General features: G+C 37.3%; 2 protein-coding genes across 3 annotated transcripts; both read left to right on the forward strand.

Moving 5' to 3' along the window:
• The first annotated feature begins 505 nt into the window (after positions 1-505).
• fam161b (FAM161 centrosomal protein B) lies at positions 506-7,673 on the forward strand. Its single transcript, XM_088002568.1, has 8 exons — positions 506-1,382; positions 1,468-1,955; positions 4,305-4,618; positions 5,845-5,963; positions 6,428-6,595; positions 6,689-6,788; positions 6,871-7,013; positions 7,259-7,673. Exons 1-8 carry the CDS (start codon positions 1,189-1,191, stop codon positions 7,338-7,340), a joined length of 1,608 nt encoding a protein of 535 aa, XP_087858694.1. The 5' UTR covers positions 506-1,188; the 3' UTR covers positions 7,341-7,673.
• A 3,926-nt stretch (positions 7,674-11,599) lies between these two features.
• On the forward strand, positions 11,600-18,643 carry ngb (neuroglobin). 2 transcript variants are annotated; one of them, XM_015011826.2, is made up of 5 exons: positions 11,600-11,969; positions 12,173-12,275; positions 12,656-12,764; positions 12,850-12,969; positions 15,320-18,643. In XM_015011826.2, the coding sequence occupies exons 2-5, from the start codon at positions 12,175-12,177 to the stop codon at positions 15,470-15,472; spliced, it is 483 nt and encodes a 160-aa protein (XP_014867312.1). In that variant the 5' UTR covers positions 11,600-11,969; positions 12,173-12,174; the 3' UTR covers positions 15,473-18,643. The 2 variants fall into 2 exon arrangements, with proteins under 2 accessions (XP_014867312.1, XP_087858811.1); XM_088002685.1 differs by having other exon boundaries at positions 11,600-12,275.
• Positions 18,644-20,868: the final 2,225 nt, after the last annotated feature.

The raw sequence follows: 20,868 nt of genomic DNA on the forward strand, positions 1-20,868 counted from the left end.
TTAGCCGCTTATGAGCGTTAAAACATATATGAAAAAGTTTCCACACATGTATGCATAAATACAGAAAAACCCAGCTTTTCTGACCCGGATTTATTTTTATTTCGCTGAGAACGCCGATGTGTTGTTGCCATGGCAGCATACACAGAGATGGCGCCGTTCGCTGGACTTTTTCAGTGACCTGAATATTGTGATATTTTACGTGTTGCCTACTTATCTTCTTATTTTGTCAGTCACATGTCTCCAACGACGACATAATCAAGACAATTAAACAATTTCGAGCAATCAAACTGAGGAAAAAATGACTTAGAGCATTGCAAACAAACTTAATCGACACAAGGTAGGACAGAATTTAGATTTCCCCCCACCTTTCGTGCTTATTTAGGCCAAAAAGCTTAACTTTAGTCCAGTCTGATCGGTGCACCTTATTTTAATTTTCCAAAAACTTAAGAAAAGAGTATGCTCCCTATTTTGATTATTATTATTATTTGGATTAACCAGTGGTTCAAAAAATATTGTATTGATTGTTTACTAATTTGAAAGGTGAATTAAACAGTAGTTGATTGTTTACTGTTCTTTTCCTCACACGAAGGCATTTGCAGGGACTTTATTTAAGAGGGTAAATACAAATGATAGTTAAAACTTAGAGTGTTTTTATCCTTGAGCTGCACAGACATTACTACATTGATACAAAGATTGGTTTGCAACTTCAAGGGCTTGACACATGCCAGCAGGAAGAGGCTGAAGTCAAATTCATAACTTTCTGACTGCAAGTCACCTATTCTTCCTTACTTACTTATGCACAAATATTTTATATTGTTGAACAACATCTATCTTTTCCTTCCCATTCACAATACTTAAAATCCCAGCAAAATGCATTGGGATTTGAATGTGACAAAATGTGTAAGTAAATGGCAATGATTCTTTCTTCAACAATTTAGTACCAACAAAATGTGAAGATTATCTTGAGTAACAGATCTGACTCTTAAAGCCATGTGTTAATTATTTCTGACCTTCTGTTTTTTTCAACTCTACTCATTTGGTCATTTCTATTTTTTTTTTTCCGATAAAATTTGCATGTTGTCAGTAATCCAACTTAGCTTTTATTTTGGCTTTGTCTCACTATATTTTTTCTGTCTGTTTTTTGTTTTGTTTTGTTTTGTTTTTGTGCTTTAAAACAGAAAAATAAAAATGTCAGAATGTGACATTTTGCTTGTGGAAAGACTCCGATCAGAGCTGATGCTCAAGGCTCACCTCAAGGCTTTGAGAACGGCCCTTCAGCTGCAGCTGCAGGAAACAAAGAGCAGACAGACAGAAGAGCTGGATAAAAGGATTCATCAGAACACTCTCTTGTCATCAGACAAAAATCAGAAGTATGATGAAAGGTTAGAGCATGTGAAGCACACAATTGTCTATTTTGTTTTATTAAATAATGATCTATCTCATTAAAATGTGCTTACTGTTTTTCAGATTTGTAGAAAGGAGATCCACCCCTGCATCTGCTCTTAATTCAGACAAGAAGGCTTTCCAGTATCACAAACAAAAGCCTAATATGTTTTCTCTATCCATGGTACCTTCAACAAACTCAAAGCACTGTTCTATAAGGGCACAGCATTGTGAAAGGTGTCCTTCATCTAAAACAACACTGCAGAAGAAAGAAGAGGAGGAAGAGGCTGAGTGCAAGAAGAAGTTTGGCGCTGTTCCTGTCCCGGGCCACGTTATTCAGCCCATCTACCAGGAGATGATGGAGGTTAGAGAGAACGAGAGGAAACAGGGCCATGAGCAGAGAAAGGAGTTCCTGCTCTCCATTCAGAAACCTTTCAGCTTTGAGGAAAGAGACAAAAACAAAAGAGAGAAGGTCACGGCAGTGATAAACCAAGTCTCTTCGGATCCAAAAAACAGTGTTTGTGTTCAGAAAACATTCCACAGAAACATGAAGGGTTCAAGACAGCAGAAAGGTGGGTCTTCTTTTTCACTGGGTTGTATTGTTTTAAAGTACATACTGATAACCAGTGGGAAGAAATAGTGCAAGAAGCTAATTTGGACCAAATGTTTTTTTGTTTACTTGTGCTTTGTTGCCTTCTAAACTCTAAGAGATTAATGGTAATTTTGCCATTAACAGGCCTGGGTTGGTGACCTGTATCAACATATAGAACGGTTTTCAGTTCCTTTATTGTTATTCCTTTATTCCCCCCAGGGGGAAATTTGTTTTGCAGATATTTCAAACATACAAAACAACGTAACATACATAGACAATGTTAAAAACAGGCAAAGAATACAATCACCAATTCATAAATATATAAAACGGAATTGTAATGCACACATTTAGGGACCTGATTGCTGTGGATACAAAGGAGTTCTTCCATCTGTTGCATAATCCTAGGAGGCCTGAACCTTTGTCCATTGGGAAGAAGCTGGAACTCCGAATCTAAAGGATTGTCTGGACAGTGTAGGATGAGCCTCGACTTATGAGCAGTATGACAAATAAAAATGTCATTAAGGAGAGGTTGGGCTATCCCAATTATCTTGTTTGCCACAGTAACAATTTTGTGTAGACAGTTTTTATTCTGGACATTTAAGTTTCCAAAGACGGATTCAATAAAAGACTTATAAAAGAGGCTCATAATCCTAAAAATATTTAGCTTTCTTAAAGAAATACAGTCTCTCTTGCCCCTTTTTATAGATTTGATCAGTGTTCATATTAAAGGCCCCAGGCAATGGGGGCTGAGGTGCTTTACGGAAGTCAATGTTCATATTTTTTGCTTTTGTAATGTTCAGTTTTAAATTAATTTTAATGCACTGACCAAATTCATCAACAACAGGGCTTCTATATTTTGCAACAGAATAAGGTTCACTGCGTCGTCAGTAAATTTCAGAATGTGTCTGTTTGGGTAGATTCTTCTACAGTGTAGAGATCAAATAGGAGAAGGGAAAAAACACACATTGAGTTAAGAGTTTATGTTGCAGAATTTAGAGTGTTATTGTATTGAAAGCAGATGAGAAGTCCTTGAACAAAAGTCTTGCTTGGGTCTTTGAGTCTTCCAGATGTTTATAGGGTAGATTCTGGAGAGTGACGGCGCCATCCTCTATATGCAAACTCAAACTGCATCGGATCCAAGTGTTTCTTAACTTGAAGCTGTAGTTCTTTTTCTTTTGATTGCCTTCACTACTAACGATGTTAGGACTATGGGGCGAAAATCACTTAGCTCTTTAGGAGCTTTTACTTTTGGGAATAATGATAGTTCTTTTCCATACATAGGGAATTTTTCCCAGTTCCAGAGACGGTTTAAAAATATAATAAAACGCACCACTAAGTTGCTGTGTGCATATTTAAAAGTCTCCCTGAAATAAAATCTGGGCCGGGACTTTTATTAGGTTTGCTTTTCCTGAGGGAATTTTTAATATCAGCTGGATCAACGAATACATTGACAGTTGAAGGCACAGAGAGATAGTTCTGAACTAAAACTATCAAGCCTAATTGGACTTTTTAACCTTTATAACCTTGGCTTGTAGTTCATCAACTTTGCCCCTTAGTGACTGAATATTAAACAGAAGGAAGAGGGATGCGATTTAGGCCTCGTTTTTTAAGACGTATCATCACACTGATTGGCCTGATTTGTCCTATTTTCCGTCGCTTTCGCTTTTCGCATTTCACGTTTCGCATTTCGCGTTTCGCATTTCGCATTTTTCCATGGATAAAAATTCCATGGAAACGAGGAAGCGTAGCTCTGGCCTGTTTAGTTTCAACATAAAATTCCGGGAGTAATAAGTCCGACAAGAGCCTTGGCATCCTGCCAGTACCAAAGCAAGGTAAAGCATAATCCAGACCAGAACCACAGCGATGAGATGCATCGTGTTCTAGGTCAGTAAAAAGTACCAGTTTTAAACCACATGATTTTTCCATCATATCGATTTTGCAGTAAAAGTTTCTTTTGATGAGAGGCCAAAAATACCTGGAGTCATTCAAGGTTTTCCATGCTTTTTCAGTGTATATTGAGTCGACTGCATTTGTTGCAGTAAATCCACAATTTCTAACATAACATTATGTTTTACATTTTATTTAAAAAAATTTGTAATCAAGAAGATACCTTGAAACAGGAAAGTTTTAACTGAAGATTATCATAACATAACAACGTAATAACAAGTTTGGTTTGAGATTAATTAAGGTTTCCCTCCTGGGAATCACTTAGTGGTTTTCCTGTCAAGATCCCTTTTTAAATTACAGAAAAAATTAATAATTTGTTCAGCACTCTTTAATTAATATTTGACAGAGACATGCAAGTGATGCGGCTCATATCTCTGCACAGATCAGCAGGACGTTTGCAGAAACGTCCAGACACAAATAGCTTCGAAACAACAGAATCCGGCTCAGGCTGGCTGCCCGAAGGTTCGCAGCGCCGATAATACCAGGAAAAAAAAGCTGGGTTTCTTGGACGAGGAGCCGACATTCAAGCCAAAAATCATACCCGACGTCCCAGATTTTAAAAGTCTGCACAAGGCTTTGCAAAGGGAAGCACTGGAGAAAAAGCAGAGTCAAGATGTAACAAGGTGTCAGCCCTTCTTCTTGAGGACATCTGCTCTTCCTGCAAGGAAATATAAAAAACCACCAGAAACCTCACAGGTGAACTTTTTTTTTTAAGAAGATGATAAATTCTATGTTAATTCAGACAAATTTCATAAATCAAGAATGTTTATTTTATTTTTTTTATTATTTTTTTAGAGAAAACTATTTTATGTGGAGTGAATTATTTAAAAAATCTGATTACATAGGATATAATTCCTATGTATTCCTATTCCTATGTGATTCATTTAATCCTTTAAAGTAACTGTATATGATCAATTTCATCTTGTAGGTTTTATGTATAAAAATAACTGGATTAGCAGAAGACTTTTAGACCTTCAGCACACCAGATGGTTTCATGTTATGGTTTTGCACCACTTTTTTTTTTTTAAGTCCCTCACACCTTCTCTGCTTGATGGATAGTTTGAAACATATCCACCCACCATGTTATCAAGCCTGAACCATTTTTATTTTCAATTAGTTTGGCACTTCATAGATGTAATGTTTCTGACCTCAGATTTCCTAATCTGTGGCTTCATTTATCTCCTCAAATTTAGCATTTTGTCTTTGTTATTATTTCTGGAAGCAAATCATTTCAGTTTTATTCTCCTACTTTGCCTTTCACTTTTATGTAACAAGAATCTCCCTTATGAATGTGACACTGTTATTCTCCAACTAAATAAAAAAAACAGATTTTTGTGTTCACAGTACTCCCAAATAATGTGTAGTGAGGCTGAGATTAAGAATATGTCAAGTCTTGGATATTACATTTTTACTGTACTTGACAAGAAATAGGCAAAATTGCACCAAGTGATAAACATCTGCACAAAACATTTTTTTGGACTAATTGGTATGGTGTGGAGAATGTTTTTATATATTGCATCAGTGATTAAACTTTGTGATCACTGAATGTTTTCTGCCTAGCTTCTTCTTGAGTTCACTGAAATTGCAGGTAGAGAGTACAGGTAACTTACTAAACATGTCAGTAGGTCTAAAAAGATTGCTTGACATTACCTCAAAGTAATACAGGTTTTTCTTAACGTGGATAATGTTTCAGATTAGTGGAAAAAAGATTCTTGGAAACATCCGTTTAGATTTTGCATCTTTCTCATGCACAGTGCTCTAAAAGTGATTAGTTGTTAATAATAATGAACATAAAAAAACAAAAGCAAAAACATGGCGCTGGTTATATACCTTGTGTTTTCTGAAGCAATTAAAATTTTTTTGTTTTAGTTTCCAGCCAGCTGATCGCAGACCCTGTTGTTTCTGGTTCTTTACTTCTACAGGTTTCTAAAATGAATAATCTCGGTAGGAGCAAGTCACTTGGAGCCCTAACACTGACATCTGCAGACACTCTTCCCACGTACATCACAGATGCTGTGAGGCAGCGCTGTGTCGCCATCAGGTGAGTTGCAGTTAACTACAGACAGTCCTCTCTTACACATTTCTAATTTATGTGTCCAAACTTTTTAGAACATTTTGGACATCTGAGTATGAAAATGTATCTTTCAAATGCCACAACCCCCATCAAATTGTTCATAGTTACAAAATATTGTTCATAAAAAAATCAGTGAAATAACTCATCTTTTATTTTGGAAAGAATGAAACCTTAGTTTTTAAGTTAAACTGAAAATACTGGCACCAAAAATGTGTTGTTTAGAAAATGGAATAAGTGGAGAACTAATAAAATCTGGGCCTTTTGTTAGGATAACTAAGCTATTTATTTAGGATAACTTAACATGGTTTCATGTTAAATATTACTTATCCTGACCTAGAAATGATAAAAGCCAAATTTCAGACTTTTCCAGACTTTGTAAGAGATTTTGTCTCCACTTTTGATCTGTAATCTCTTTATTATTAACTATACAGAAAATCAATGGAAATCAGAGAAAGTAAAAGCCAAGAGAGTGCAGAGTGGTTAAAAAGCTACCAGATGAGATCCCAAGCTATGAAGAAGACTGTACTGCTTCATGCAAAGTTGCTGGATCCCCACAGCAGCCTGAAAGACGTGTGTAATGGAAATGTACAGCGCCATAGGTGAGTTTCACAACTTTCAACTTCTGAATGCTACTTTGGAACAGCCACACATGCTGGGAACAGTCGTTAAAACTAATCTTTTCTTACTTAAAGGGAAGCTGATCTGCAAAGAATGAAAGATTACATGAGAGAATTAAGAGACATGAAGGCCCGAGTTCGTGAGAGGCCTTATTTGTTTGAACAGGTGAAACAGGTACGTTACTTAAAGCTAACACTTTATTACAAAATGCAATAATGTGGCTGTTCTCTAGTGTAACTTAGAGATTTTTTGACAGAAAAATGCAAAGACCCATGCAGAGCAGACATTCAGGAGAAAGCTGGAGAAAACTGGGATAAAAGAGCAGTTTGTTGAAGAAACTGGTGAATCATTCAGATTTGATGATACCGATACGAGCTCTGAAAAAGAAATTCAAAGCAGGTAAAAGAGTTTTTTTACAAGCTTTGTTTCTCCACTGTGCAGTACAACTGTATTCGGTAAATATATGAATAGCACTGCTGTTGAGAGCCAAGGACTTCATGTGGTTTGGTTATATTACATTACATAATTTTCTGAGCTTTCCCTGCAGTCGCCAGAGAATAGACAAAAAAAACCCCATCAGAGCCAAGTAAAAGTTCGACGTAATTATAATATAGGCATTTTCTAACCCAAAATATCTGATTTAGGGAGGAAAATGTAGAAGACGGGAAGAAAATTGAAGATGTGGAAGACAAGAGCGTGAAGTCCAAAGGGGAAGAAATGCCATGATCAAAAGGGTTCAGGAAGAGCTGAGTTTTTGTGGTCTCTCCACTAGAAAACAACACTGTTTTTAAAAAATGATTCATGTCACAGTGAACACCAAGGTCCTGATTGTTTAGGATGTACACCTATAAATTATGAAAATACAAATCATGCCGACTTTACACTCTCAAAATCTTTAGAACTGAATGAAAATAACATTTTATACATTTGCATTTGTACATGAGTACATGTTCCAAACTTGACTTTTGAGGATGTAAAATATATATGCATTGTTTTTTGTGGTTCTGTTTAGAGTTTTAGTTTGATCATTGAACCTAAATTAAATGATTGCATTTTCACCAATCACCCTGCGATGTGCCCCTGAAAGTTATTTTCATTCACACGTCATAAAAACTGAGATGAACTTTACAAAACACCTCTCTGGGAGAATTTGCAGCAAATAGATTTATTGGTGACACATCAGGCTGTCAGGATTGGGTAGAAAAAGAGCATCTTCCAAAGGCTCAGGGACAGATTTACTATCTAGGGTAATTTAGCATCTGGCTGCAAATCTTAAATAGTGCCTGTGGGAGAGTCTCTTCCAAAACTGAACTGCAAGCAAAAACATCTACAGCCCAATTCAGTACTGATCAAAGCCATCTACCAGCAGCAGTAAGAATTAGCACGAAACCACAGAAAAGCAGACCTATTTATAATCAAAAGCCACCACCAAATACATCAAAGTGAGTCCAATTTGGTTTGAAAATAACACTTAAAATGTAGTCATGTCACAATAAGGATGTACCTAACAGCATCCTGTCCAACCCAGGATATCTGTAAACATGGATGGAGCCAAGACCGCACCTTCAGAGAGCAAGAAGGTGCTTGACTTAGGCCAAGGCCGAATGCTTAACTTCGACAATTGGTTTTTGTACATTATAAAATGCAAAGATTAATGGAAAAACAATTAATTATTCAACCAAAACTACTCAAAATCCTGATACTGACTTTTAGAGCTCTTCATGGACAGGCGCCAGACTATATTAAGAACCTCATCCAGCCTTATGTTTCGACTAGGAGCCTCAGGTCGTCCAATCTGAACTTGCTGATGGTTCCTCGGACCCTTTTTAAGACTCGAGGAGACAGATCTTTTAAAGCTGTGGCGCCTCGCCTCTGGAATGAGCTACCTTGCACCATTCGATCTCTGGATTGTATAGACACTTTTAGGAAACAACTTAAGACCCACTTTTTTAAACTTGCTTTTTAGCGTAATACTGTGTTTTATTGTTTTGTATGTTGCTTTTAATTTATTTATTTTTTACACTTTGTGACCCTGGTCTGTGAAAAGCGCTATAGAAATAAAGTTTACTTACTTACTTACTTACTTACTCGTGGGTATTAAAGTAAAAATTGTCACACTATTTAAGTTATGAAATGCAGCTACACTTTGATGCACATTCTCTGAACTGAATAAATCAGCTTAGATTGCACAATAGCTGTATAAGAAACAAAATAAAAACTGAGATTTATAGGAAATTAATAAATAATAAATAAAGATTTGTCATATTTGTCATATCATATTTTTTTATATTATAGTTTGGGGTGAGATGGTTGAAACTTGGTTTGGTGTTCCACCAGGACAACCATAACAAAAATATACCTGTTGTGTACTGTGCCAATAGAAAGTGTGTTTTCGCCACAGCTTGCATGTTTATATTTGAATCTGTGTTTAATTTTGATCCTGAGCTGAGTGTGCAACACATTTTGTTTTTAGCATTATCGTACACAGAGAAATGCACACCGCACGCTCCAAACATGTGGAACGTAAAAGGCTTTTGGCTTTGAGATGCTTTGTCAAAAAGTTTGAAGCCTTTAATTTAGAGGATGATTGAGATGATGTTACAAGAATAAATATTCACAACAAAACGATAATTTAATTTGTTTAAAAAAAAAATTAGCAGCCTTTCAAACACGAAATTTGAAAAAGGACTATACTGTGACACTTTGATTTAATTTGTTTTTTATTGTTTAAGTCCCATAAAAACAACAATCGCTTGAGATTGGCTTTTCTTCAATGGACGGTTTAAAGTTCTCGGTTATTTCGAGAGCCACACTGCCAGCTAAATAAACAGTCCTCTCAGTGCATGTGCCTTCTCAGAGACCAGTGCTGCTGTCTGCTCCAAGCCTACAAATCCACATCAAATACTCTGGTGCCCTGGCCTCTGCTGTGCTCTTGTGCTTTGACAGCTGGCTACCAGGAATCTCAGAGATCATTTTTACTTACAAACCACACGGGGATGTCTGGATATGTTTCAAAGCGCAGTCAAAGGGTCGTCGGAGAGATCAGGACAAGCCATAATAGACACTTGTGGGCTGGTGTCCCGTGCATTTAAGATGTTCAGGCTCTATGATGGGGTTGTATGAACATGGGTAAAGAATCTCTGTGAAAAAATTTACATATGTGAATTTTAGGTCACATATCTGCAAAGGATTAAACATGTTTTGCTTATTTCTACATTTTTCATGCAGTACTCATGTTGCTGCATATCAAAATGTAAAACTGGGTTTAGCCTAATCTTAGCTCTGCAAAAGTAGTGGGTTTTATGAACAATTTATTCCTTTATTCCTGTTATGTAATACTGATCATTGCACCCCTCGCAATATACAGATAAGGGTAAAATAAAGGTGCAAAAATACATTTTGTAACTTATTTTAAAAAGTGTTTCCCTCCCATTTTACAGCTGTAAACTCTAAATTTAAACTTTTTTCTTTTACCACACACTAATTTTTGTTTGGTTTATAATATAAAATCACAATACACATACAGTTAAAGTTAGAAGATCATATTCACACCGCATAAGATGTTATATTATTTTGTTTCTCAATGTCTGGTGCTAAGGTAGCTAGGATTTATTTCAAATTTGCTACATAGCAGAATAATTTGTGTTAACGTTTGTCAAAGTCAGAAGTTTAAAACATTAAGATGACGTTAGACAAGTTTAGGAAAACCCAGATGGTGATTTTATGTTTTTGTAAGCATTTAATAGAATAATTCACCATGTTGAAATTTAACGAAGGCACATGTTTGCATGTATGTTAAAGCAACATCTCAGATACATGAACAAAGATCTCAAGACATTTGGTATGAAGTTAAAGTTTGAGTAAAAATAAGTTACAGTGCCTGAAAGACAACAGCTGTAATGCTTGTGAATTAACAATCACAACCCCGATAAGAAAAATTGTGGGCAAAGATGAAAAGATGCGGGTGAGTGAAAACAGCCTCCAAACCTGACTCAGTTACACCAGCTACACCAGGTTCAGGAAGGATATGCCCTATTCAAACCATTTACCAAAGCAATTCTAGCAAGGAACTGGATGTAAACTTCTGAATTTGAACAAAGTGACAAATATATCGCTCCCTCTCTCTGTCACATAAGCACTTTTATGCAGACTAAAAATATTTACACAGACTAAACATATTGGAAAATTCAGTTTAGTTAACTTAAATCCAGCCTACGTTTTCTTTTTGCTTTCTTTGACGGCGCCATCAAGGTTAAATGATCGACAACACATAGCGATGTTAAATGATCACAGTGTCCCTTCTTTGAAATCTCAAGTATTACATGACGAAGCTTCAAGGGCTCCATCCTGTCAGGTTGTCATGGGAACCCCGCATCCTTCCTCACTCTGCCTTATGGTCCCTCCGGGGAAAGCTGTGCACCTCCAATTCCCTGCTGCACAGCAAAAAAGAAAAAAAGAAAAAGCCTCTCTCTCCCCAACCTGTTAGATAATACCTAGTAAGGGATCTGCATCAGTCAAAAGTGCTGGAGTAGAGGGAGGGACATTTATTTGAGCATACTGCAGCCTTTAAACTTGTGTTTGGAGGCTGCAAGAGGAAACAAACACATCTCATTTAGATTAATGAGAGGCTGCACGCGTGGCCACAGAACGTTATGATCACGGCTGTTTGAGGAGTGGTTCTGTGTAGTAGATGAACAATATAATTTCACCAAGGTGGTGTGTTTATTATTGTAGCCATTTAGATTCCCACACATTTCATTTTGTGAAAGCACGGGTGGCAAATGTACCCAGCTGAGGATACATCTCAGAATAGAAGATGAAGGCCTCAAATAGATTTTCCCCGTCTATAAACCTGCAATTGTCAAGTTAAAAGAGGCTCGCGCTGTGTTCTTCTGGCTATTTTGCTTTTCTTCATAATTTCTTGTTTAATGTATTCTCTTGATTATAATGTAAAAAAAATCCAGTGGGGCAGTTGTTGTGCATATAGGCTCTCTGTGTACTTTAGACCTCAGTTCACCTGCAGGAGGAGCTGTGGTTTGCTGCAGCCTCTCTGGAGCTGAAGAGAGCGATCCCTCTTTTTCTCCTTCAGTGGCATGAATAGCATCCCCAGTGTTGGAGAGAGAGCATATCAGGAGGCAAACGACAAGGGGAGAGATAGCAGGCGGTGTGACAGATAAGAGTGTGGCAGAACTTGCCTTCCTGACGGCACCGTGGGTCGGGGAAAGAGAGAACAAGTGGACCTGAGTGTCAGCCTGCAGGCTGCACCATAATCACTCACTCACAGTCACAGAAACAGTCATTCCCCAGAGCCCGGCTGCAGCAGAACTTCAGAGAGAGACGACTGACCTCAAAAAGGTACAGTATGGTCATTTCTCCTACAGAGGTTTCCTTAAGTCCAACATGATTAGTAGGTTGCTGCTCATGTTTCCAGGTGGGACAGCAGAAGTTTTGTTGTTGTTGTTGATTCTCAAAAATATTATGTTTTTTTTATTTTTATTTTTTTATTTTTGGAAGAGTTATATGTTCGCCCACCAGAAGAGAGTGTCTTGTGCTTGCAGGGATGATGGGAGAGCTGTCAGTGAAAGATAAGGAGCTGATACGAGGCAGCTGGGAGAGCCTGGGCAAGAACAAAGTTCCTCATGGTGTCATCATGTTCTCAAGGTAACGTTCTGCAAAATCAGCGTCTGAGCAGGTTGCAGCAATTACAGTCAGAGGAGAATAATCTGGTTGTTTTCTGAGGGATTCTTCTGTTGCGGTGATGCAGGTTAATCCTTTAAATGTTCGGTTTCTTAATAGAATATGTAATACAGGTATACAGAAGGACTGAGAGAAGATTTACCGCTCTCTTTCCCATGCAGACAGGGACCAGAGGCTTGACTTGTTGCTTGGCGACAGACTAATCCACAGTTTAGACAGCTGCAGATAAATCAGACGCTAACAGGGAAAACTGATTTTTTTGTATTTTTGTCTGCATATATTTCTGAATCAATGCCATGTGGGTGAGTGCACTTATAGAATTGTGTGGTATTTGTCTGTGGCAGATTGTTTGAGCTGGACCCTGCGCTGCTAAACCTTTTCCACTACAGCACAAACTGTGATTCCAAACAAGACTGTCTCTCCAGCCCCGAGTTCCTGGACCATGTCACCAAGGTGAGCCCACTCCCACATAATCCAGACACATTTCAAAGTACAGTTTTAATTGCTGCCTTGCATGCTTCCCCCCCCTTCGCCCCAGGTGATGCTGGTGATTGATGCAGCAGTGAGCCACCTGGATGATCTCCACTCATTGGAGGACTTTCTGCTTAATCTTGGGAGGAAGCATCAGGCAGTGGGAGTCAGCACACAGTCATTTACTGTAAGATTAACACATACATGTGCAAATCAGAAAAAAGCTGTACCCTGCTTCAATAAGATCCATGCATGATTTTGAAAGTGTGGTTTTTTCCACAGAAACTATTTTTGAAGAAAGAAAAAAAATCCAAACTAGCAGTTTTAGATGTCTTGTTTTAAAATACAAGTTATTAATGTGAAATGCAAGCCCAGCTTTCTTTTTTTCCTTTTACATGAGAAGAAATTTAAATTTGGTTTCAGCTCTGACCTACTTCACTTCTCAACTGCCACAAGCAATGCAACATAACGACACATATAGATACAAAGTGGGTTAGTGAGTTTGTTTCCACATCAAATTTACATGTAACAAAAAGTTAACTCTTTTATCCTTGACCTTTTTCAAACTCACAAAATTATTAGTATGTTCATATAATTTGATATCTTGTGCTTCTATTCATTTTACAGTGAAACAAATAAGTGGGACAACACCTTTGACTTTGAAAATTGTGTGCCTAAGAACATGTTAAAAAACAGCTTTTCAATCCTCTCATATTTTTCCAATTATTTTCTTCTTGAAAAGTAGACCAAATCAAATTTTGATTTCTTCTCACCCATTGTTTTTGATTTTCTGATACCCCAGCATAGACCCTGTATTTATCTTTTGGCCTGGAAGGGCCGCAGGTAGAGGGATGTCTGGTTTTTCGTCGGATAAACATTAATTTGGTTTTACTTGTTGGTTTCTGATGAGTACATCAAATTGCCAAATACATGTTTATCTATTTTTTCTTTTTTTTATCGTGCCTTGATATTTCAGGCATACCGCATGGAGAAGCTGGTTGCCTACTTGTCCATATGCATACCTAAAATTATAATTGGTGTGGACTAGGATAAGTCTTAATTTTCGATTTCTAAGATTGCCTAATGTTGCATAATGAGCTCGATGTTAAAAACACTCACTCCTACCATATTTCACAACCCAGTCCAATGTGAAAAATGAACTTCCCTCAACAGTTATAACTGCTTGTCAGCAAGTTTTGTACATCACAGCGAAGAAATGTAGGCCTACTCTTCTTTGCAGAATTAGTCTAATTCAGCCAGACTGGAGGAGTTTTAAAAATTAATATGTCCAATATCAAACCACTGCATCTCAGTTAGATTTAATGCTGCATTTTGACTGTCACTTTAAAGCATGTTAATTTAGTTTTTTTATTTTTTTTTATTTGAGCCATTCAGAGGCAGTCTTTTAAGTCTGCTTTGGATCTTTGTCCTGATTCTTGACCCTCCTTGGGGTTAAGGTTACAAACTGAGGGTTGGATATTCTCCTTTAGGATTTCCCATTTGAAAGCAGAATGTATGATCCATCAGTTTCATGTTGTGATGGGATTTATTTCTGTTTAATCTTGTTGGTTCACAGAATATTTTATTGATAGGTTTTGTTTTGGTGGGCCAATGTGAGAAGAACCTTTGCAATTTTTGTGCTCAGCAGGGCATGATACTTAAAATATAGTTTTAAGTATTATGTGACCTCCTGGATGAGTCAATGGTATTCTTTTGGTAGTAATTTTGGTAGGCTGTCCACTCCTGGGAAGATTCACCACTGTTTTCCATTTGTCCATGAAGTTTCTCAGTAGCAGCGTTTCCATTAGAAATATGAACAAAACTTTGTTGATATTCTGCTAATGTTGCAAAAACAATTTTGCAATTGCGGTGTTTCCATTAAATAACCAATGCAGCTAAAATCACACATTAATAATTTTGTTCATTCAATGTTATTAAAAATCGTGCCACGCCATCATCGTCCTCCTACCACTTCCTGTCGTCTCTGTCATCTTTAATGGTGCCAGTAACATCTGGTTGTTGATCGCGTGACTCGTGATAAGAAAAAAAAATTTCCATTGCAGTTTTGCAAAACACTGCTGAAATCCTAGCACAAAAACTTTCAAGTAACAATGTATTTTTTCGAAATTGGCATGTTGCCATTAAGTTACATTTTTATATATTTACAATTTTAATGTCAAACCAGCTTCTGGTTTGTCTGTCTGCCTTAGAGATGTCTCTGCAACTCTTTCTGAACTGGCTGATATTTAAAAACTGTTACTTTTGATCATAGCAAGATGTGTTGTCTTGTGAGGATTGTCAGCCCACTTCATGTCGTCAGACAGACCCTATTTAAGGGAGTTCATAGTTCTGGAAAGATGGCATTAATCAATCATGGTTGTAGCTGGTAAAAATGAATTTAAGAAAAGATGTGGGTAATTCATTAAGTGACATGGTTTCCCAAGTTGGTATAGTTAATTTTTCCCCTTAATAAACATAATCATCAGCAACAGTGTTTTATATTTGCTAAAAGAGTAACATTTAAGTTATTTCTGCAGGAGGTGGGAGAGTCTCTTCTCTACATGCTGCAGTGCAGTCTTGGCCAGGCGTACACGGCGCCGCTACGCCAAGCCTGGCTCAACATGTACAGCATCGTGGTAGCGGTAATGAGCCGAGGGTGGGCAAAGAACGGCGAGGACAAGGCCGACTGAGGCGCACAGCGGGAGCTGCTGAGCAGTTGCTGTCAAACCATCAACACGGTTGCCATGGAACAAGGTTGTGTAACTGTGCAGCATCGTGTCTTTGGCTGCTGTACATGTGCTCTGTGAGCTGGTTTGTATAACATGGCGAATGTATGGTGTAGTTACACTTTAAAATTAGACCGACCAATTGCAGAGTTTATTTTCTTTGCTGTGGATGTTTAGCTTCCAGTCGACGCTACTGTACAGCTGTGACAGTCAGACGGCGTGGGTCCTTTAAGACTGGACCTGAACGCTGAGAGCATTGAAGATCACTGTAAGTTTCTTTGTATATACTGGCTTTGATATATTTACTAAATAACAGTGACTATAGTGGTCTTTATGTTGTATCCTAAAAGAGTTGCACACTTGTGAAATATATATATAAATGTAAATATATCATTATATCTAGACATTGCACACTATTCAAACTGTGACTGTTACTGTGGCCAGCGAAGGCAGCTCTGTATCCATCTGGAACACAGTGATACTTAAAATGTGATTTTGCAGGAGAAAATCAGAACACTTTAGTCATAACTCTGTGTGTATGTGTGTCTCCTGGATTTTTTTAATTTTTTTTTATTACACACGGCCATTTTTGTTATATGATGTTTTATCTGAGTTTATAGCAACTAAAGCGAATCAAGTTTACTAAATGTTTATCAGTGGCTACGGACAAGAACTGTTAACCTTACTCAAAGCTTTCTTCAGTGATCAATGACTGTTAGGGTGTCGGTTCACACCTTACTCAACGTAGTTTAAGATGCTCTCCTCAGATCGAGGTTTTGAGTGTTTCAGTAGGCGTCTGATGACTGTTAAACCCTACATTTTAGACTGTTATGTGACCTTTAGTGTTTCGTAAGAACATGTTGGAGCAATTTCAACATTTCTGTTTCTTTGCTGTTTTTATTAAGTGTAAAGGTATTTATTGCAGTTGCTTTTCTTACTAGTGCTTATGAATTGCAATGTTGTCACACCAAATGAAGAATTATCATATTACTCCGATTTAACTTTTCTCTATGGAAGTGAGACTTAACTAGGCATGGGTTCGTATGAGATCTTTATACATTTATTAAAGGAGAACAACTCACAAAGATGTGTTACATGATCAAAATGTGACATATTTACATATTATTTGCTGATAAAATAGTCTAACAAACTGATCATTAAAGCTAAGACATTATTTTATTGGTTTTTTGATCTCCATATATAGATTAAAGTAGAAATATAAAGTCAACATCTGCTAAACTCTTAAACACCATTACCTTTATAGGAGTGAGGGGTCATGCTCCTTAGCTCCCAAAATTGGGTTTGGACCGATATGATTTTCTCATAGTTTGATAAAGTAATAATAGCACAACTGCACCTTAAAATCCTAAAACTTTAAATAAAATCAGATAGCATGATCTCCTCAAATTTCAGATTTAGATGTAGTTTCTGATTGGAAAAGACAAGAGGCATTTTCAAGAAAAAGATAAGACAAAATAAAACATATATTATTTTAGAAAAAACTGTTTTTATTTACATTTTAATAAAGAAAATAGCTAGGCTAACTCATTGTCTTCAATATTTCTTGAATTTTTAGTTCCTTCACAGATTTTCTAGCCGATACACATTGAGGCTCCATTTAAAAGAAACTTTTTCAAAGTTTAAATCTGCCAGTGGTTTGAATAATACCGTGTGCTCACTGTTCTTTGTAGAATAAGACATGTATAACCAGCTAATATTATCTGGGTCAGTCATCTGTTTAACACAACTCCTTTAAATAACAGTGTTACAACAATAATGGGTGCCGTTCCTTCAGTTTTCACGACACAACCTAACTTTTTCCCAATCAGACAATTTAGGGTTTTTTGTAAGCCAAGGAAAGAAAGTTGCAGTCACCACATTTCAGCCAACAGTGCAGAACAAGAAGTGAGAGAGGGATAATACCACATCATTCAATACTCAAAGTATTTTAAACCTAAAGAACTGTACAACAGCAAAGTTTAGTGTTCTCAAACTTTGGTACCAGTAACTAGAAAGAGTTGGAAACATTCAAATTAGTCTGTGTCCTGAGCAATAGAAGCCCTCTATCAGCCTGCTGACCAGCAGTGGACAGCAACAGGCTGCGGCATACAGTTCTCCATATAACCAGAAACAACTCTGGTCACTCTAGCACTAATTAAAGAAACAGCATGACGGCATATTTTTAAACTTTAACTTTTTAAAACCTGAGCATACCTTGAAACTGATAACCAGCCCATGTCTAATCCTAACTGATGAGGATTTTCATGTTTATGGTATTATCACAGACCACAGTAATGCAGATAAACTGTCTGCTCTCAGTTATCCAATATGTGTATATCACTTTATTATCAGCTCTAACACTGCATGCATCACCCACAGCTGTTATTTACCGTTATGATAAGAATGCCAAGCATCCTAACAAATGGGCCAAGTATGAAAAATACCACCATTCAACTGTAAATCCAAGCTGCTGACATGTGGTTATTATTGCTTTATATTTATAAAGTTTATTTTTATATAATCTGAATTATTATGGTTTTGAAAGAGCATTATTTTTATTCCCCCAGAATGTTGTGCGCTGCTCATTCTTTTGATATTTTATCTTTCGGTTTGTAGTTAATGATCCCTACACTAATTGGTGGCAAATTTATAACTTTTAATGTGGTTTCTCTAACTCAAAGTAACAAAAACAAAACAAAAATGTGCAATTATTATCGCAAACGGAGGGTTTCCAGTTGAACAGTAAACCATACATAGTCTGTTCACAGCCCACAGTTGTAATGTGTATAAGCTGGCTCTGAAGGTGTTGCATTTATAGTAAGTCTTTTCTTAGTAGGCCGTCTTTTTTTCTTACCTTAAGCATTTTTAGCCAACCTCACAGACATGTTAACTGTTTTATTAAGTTTAGTTATGTGTATATATTGGGCGTGTCACTGTCTACCTCATCATAATCAGCTGCTATTGAACTGTGATGACTTCACCTAGTTATCTTTTGACCAAAAACACACATTGTTACTATTATCAGAGTTAATAAAGGTACACACTCTTTGTAAAGTACATAGATTCTGTCCTGAACTTTTCAGGAGGACATGTTATATGTGTTTACGTTCAACTAAATAAAGTGATCTGTGGGTATTTCACAGCTTAATGATGTCTTTTCTTTTTGATCTAAACCTGAATCAATCGCACAATGCTTTATTCTCTTCCCACCGACAACCCATCAGAGAGTTACATAAGATCCGAGTGCCAATTAGTTCTTTACCCTTGCTTGCAGAGATTAGAGCGACTTCAGGCATGTCAGCCCACTTATTCATGCAGCTGCACAATGTCACATCGAGAACATTTTCAGAATGTCAGAATATCAGTCTCTCTGTAAGTAAATCATGCGATAGTACAGCAGAGACGGGACGGCAAGTTATCTTAATACACACGGATCATTTCTGCCGTGCACAGTTCGGTTGGATCTCTGTAAAATTCACATCCATGACTTGGCTGTCTGTTCTGCGGTCGAAGGGGCATTTGACATGGCCTTAATCTGTCTCCCTGCAGTGAACACAGGATCCCTCTGTCTCAATGAGCGTCTTCTCGATGCCAGTTGCCTCAGTTCAAAGTACATAAAAAGAAAAACCTCAAAGGTTGACTTTGTTTTGGGCTTGACACATACTTGATCCTTAGATTTGCTAATTAAGTAAATTACCTCAAACATAAAAAAACATGAATTATTCACGTCTGACAGATCTTCAGCCTTACCTTGTTGTGTACCAAGGTCTGTCGTCTGGAGAGGAGTCTGAGAAGAGACAACGCAGATTATTTTTAGAATGTCTGCAACGGGTTTTTAGATTCGAGGGGCATTGAATGTTGTCATGGCAACTGTTCGTGTGATGGTCTTATATGTGTGCTTGTGTGAGGAAGAAAGCAAAGTCATGCTCAGTCAATCACTCAGACTAAATCACACAATGGTGAGTATGGTGGCTTTGCATCCTGCTTTAAGTTGACATGTTTACTCTGATGCTTTCCAGAACTTTGGTACAGCAACACAAACGTGCCAAGCAGGAGACGCCGTGCATGCCATAGAAAAAGTTAAGGCATGTTCAATAAAAGAGTCTCATGATTCTTCTGTTTACACTAAAAATATTTATCTTCCTTAACAAGTGCAGACTCTGCTGCCCCTTTATACAAATTTGATCAGAGTTCACAGGTCAACTTTGTCTCATTTTAAGATTAGGCATCTTTTAACTATAAATTAGCTGTTTTGTAATTATGATGTAGTTATCTAACGGATTGTCAGGCCTGCAGGAAAAGGGCAGCAAACATCTCTGCAGACCCCACACATCCTGGTCACAAACTGTTTAAACTTTTACTTCCAGATCGGTGCTGTAGTGCGCCATATGCAAAAACAAGCTGCCACAGTGATGGTTTCTTCCCCCAGATTGTCTCTGATGAACTCAATGAACACCTTACAGGCTTAGTATTCAGCTAAACAAAATAAGCATTTTTGCACATCCACATCGTGCCTATGCAAGAAAATTATGACACATTTATTTGTAATGAAAGGCCTCTCATAGACATGACTTAAATGTTTCTTAGATCTAACTTGACTGTTTTTTTAAATATTACATTTGATATAGTTATTACATAGCTATTCTATAACTATGACAGGGTAATCTCTTGTAAATGACTTAGTGCATCATTATTATCCTGTAATTGAAAAATGTTTCATAACAATAACCGTGGCCAGTAACTATGACTCAGCTGTTTTGCAGTTATAACTTAGTCATCTCTTAATTATGACTTAACATTGTTAATATAATTTAATTAGTATCACATAAAAGACTTGACTAACTGAGTTATCTAAAATATTATAAGATCTGATGTTCTTAAAAAAAACTAAAAACAGAGACTGTTTTCCTCTCTGAGACTGAGCTGTCTCAGAGAGGAACACCATTATGCCTCTGGAGCTCTTTTGTGCATGAGGTCGTAGATATTTTTACAGTAAAGCAATCTTAAACGCACTCCTCCCTGAGGTGTTGTGTGTCTTCTGGTTAAAATGCGGAAACAAACTCATATGGGAGTGACGGTATGCTTGCAGCAGGAGGCAGAGACATTTTCTATTCTGAGCATCTGGGCAGGGGAGAGGCGGGCAGCAGACCATGCTCCCAAAGGAATTCACCTTTCACTGAGTGGTATGCTCTCAGCAGTTGCCACGGGTGACAGGGGAAATGTCAGGGACTTTTCTTTTTCTTCTTTCATAACCTAGTGTAGTGCGAAGGAATGGATATTCCTCCTCAAGCCTCACTTTTTACTGCAGGAAGATTTATCTGTGTCATTTAGGATTCAATAAAGAGAATAAACATTATTAG

Source organism: Poecilia mexicana, unplaced genomic scaffold (assembly GCF_051168715.1).
Source record: "Poecilia mexicana isolate PSO_F unplaced genomic scaffold, ASM5116871v1 scaffold_22, whole genome shotgun sequence".
NCBI classification, from domain to species: domain Eukaryota; kingdom Metazoa; phylum Chordata; class Actinopteri; order Cyprinodontiformes; family Poeciliidae; genus Poecilia; species Poecilia mexicana.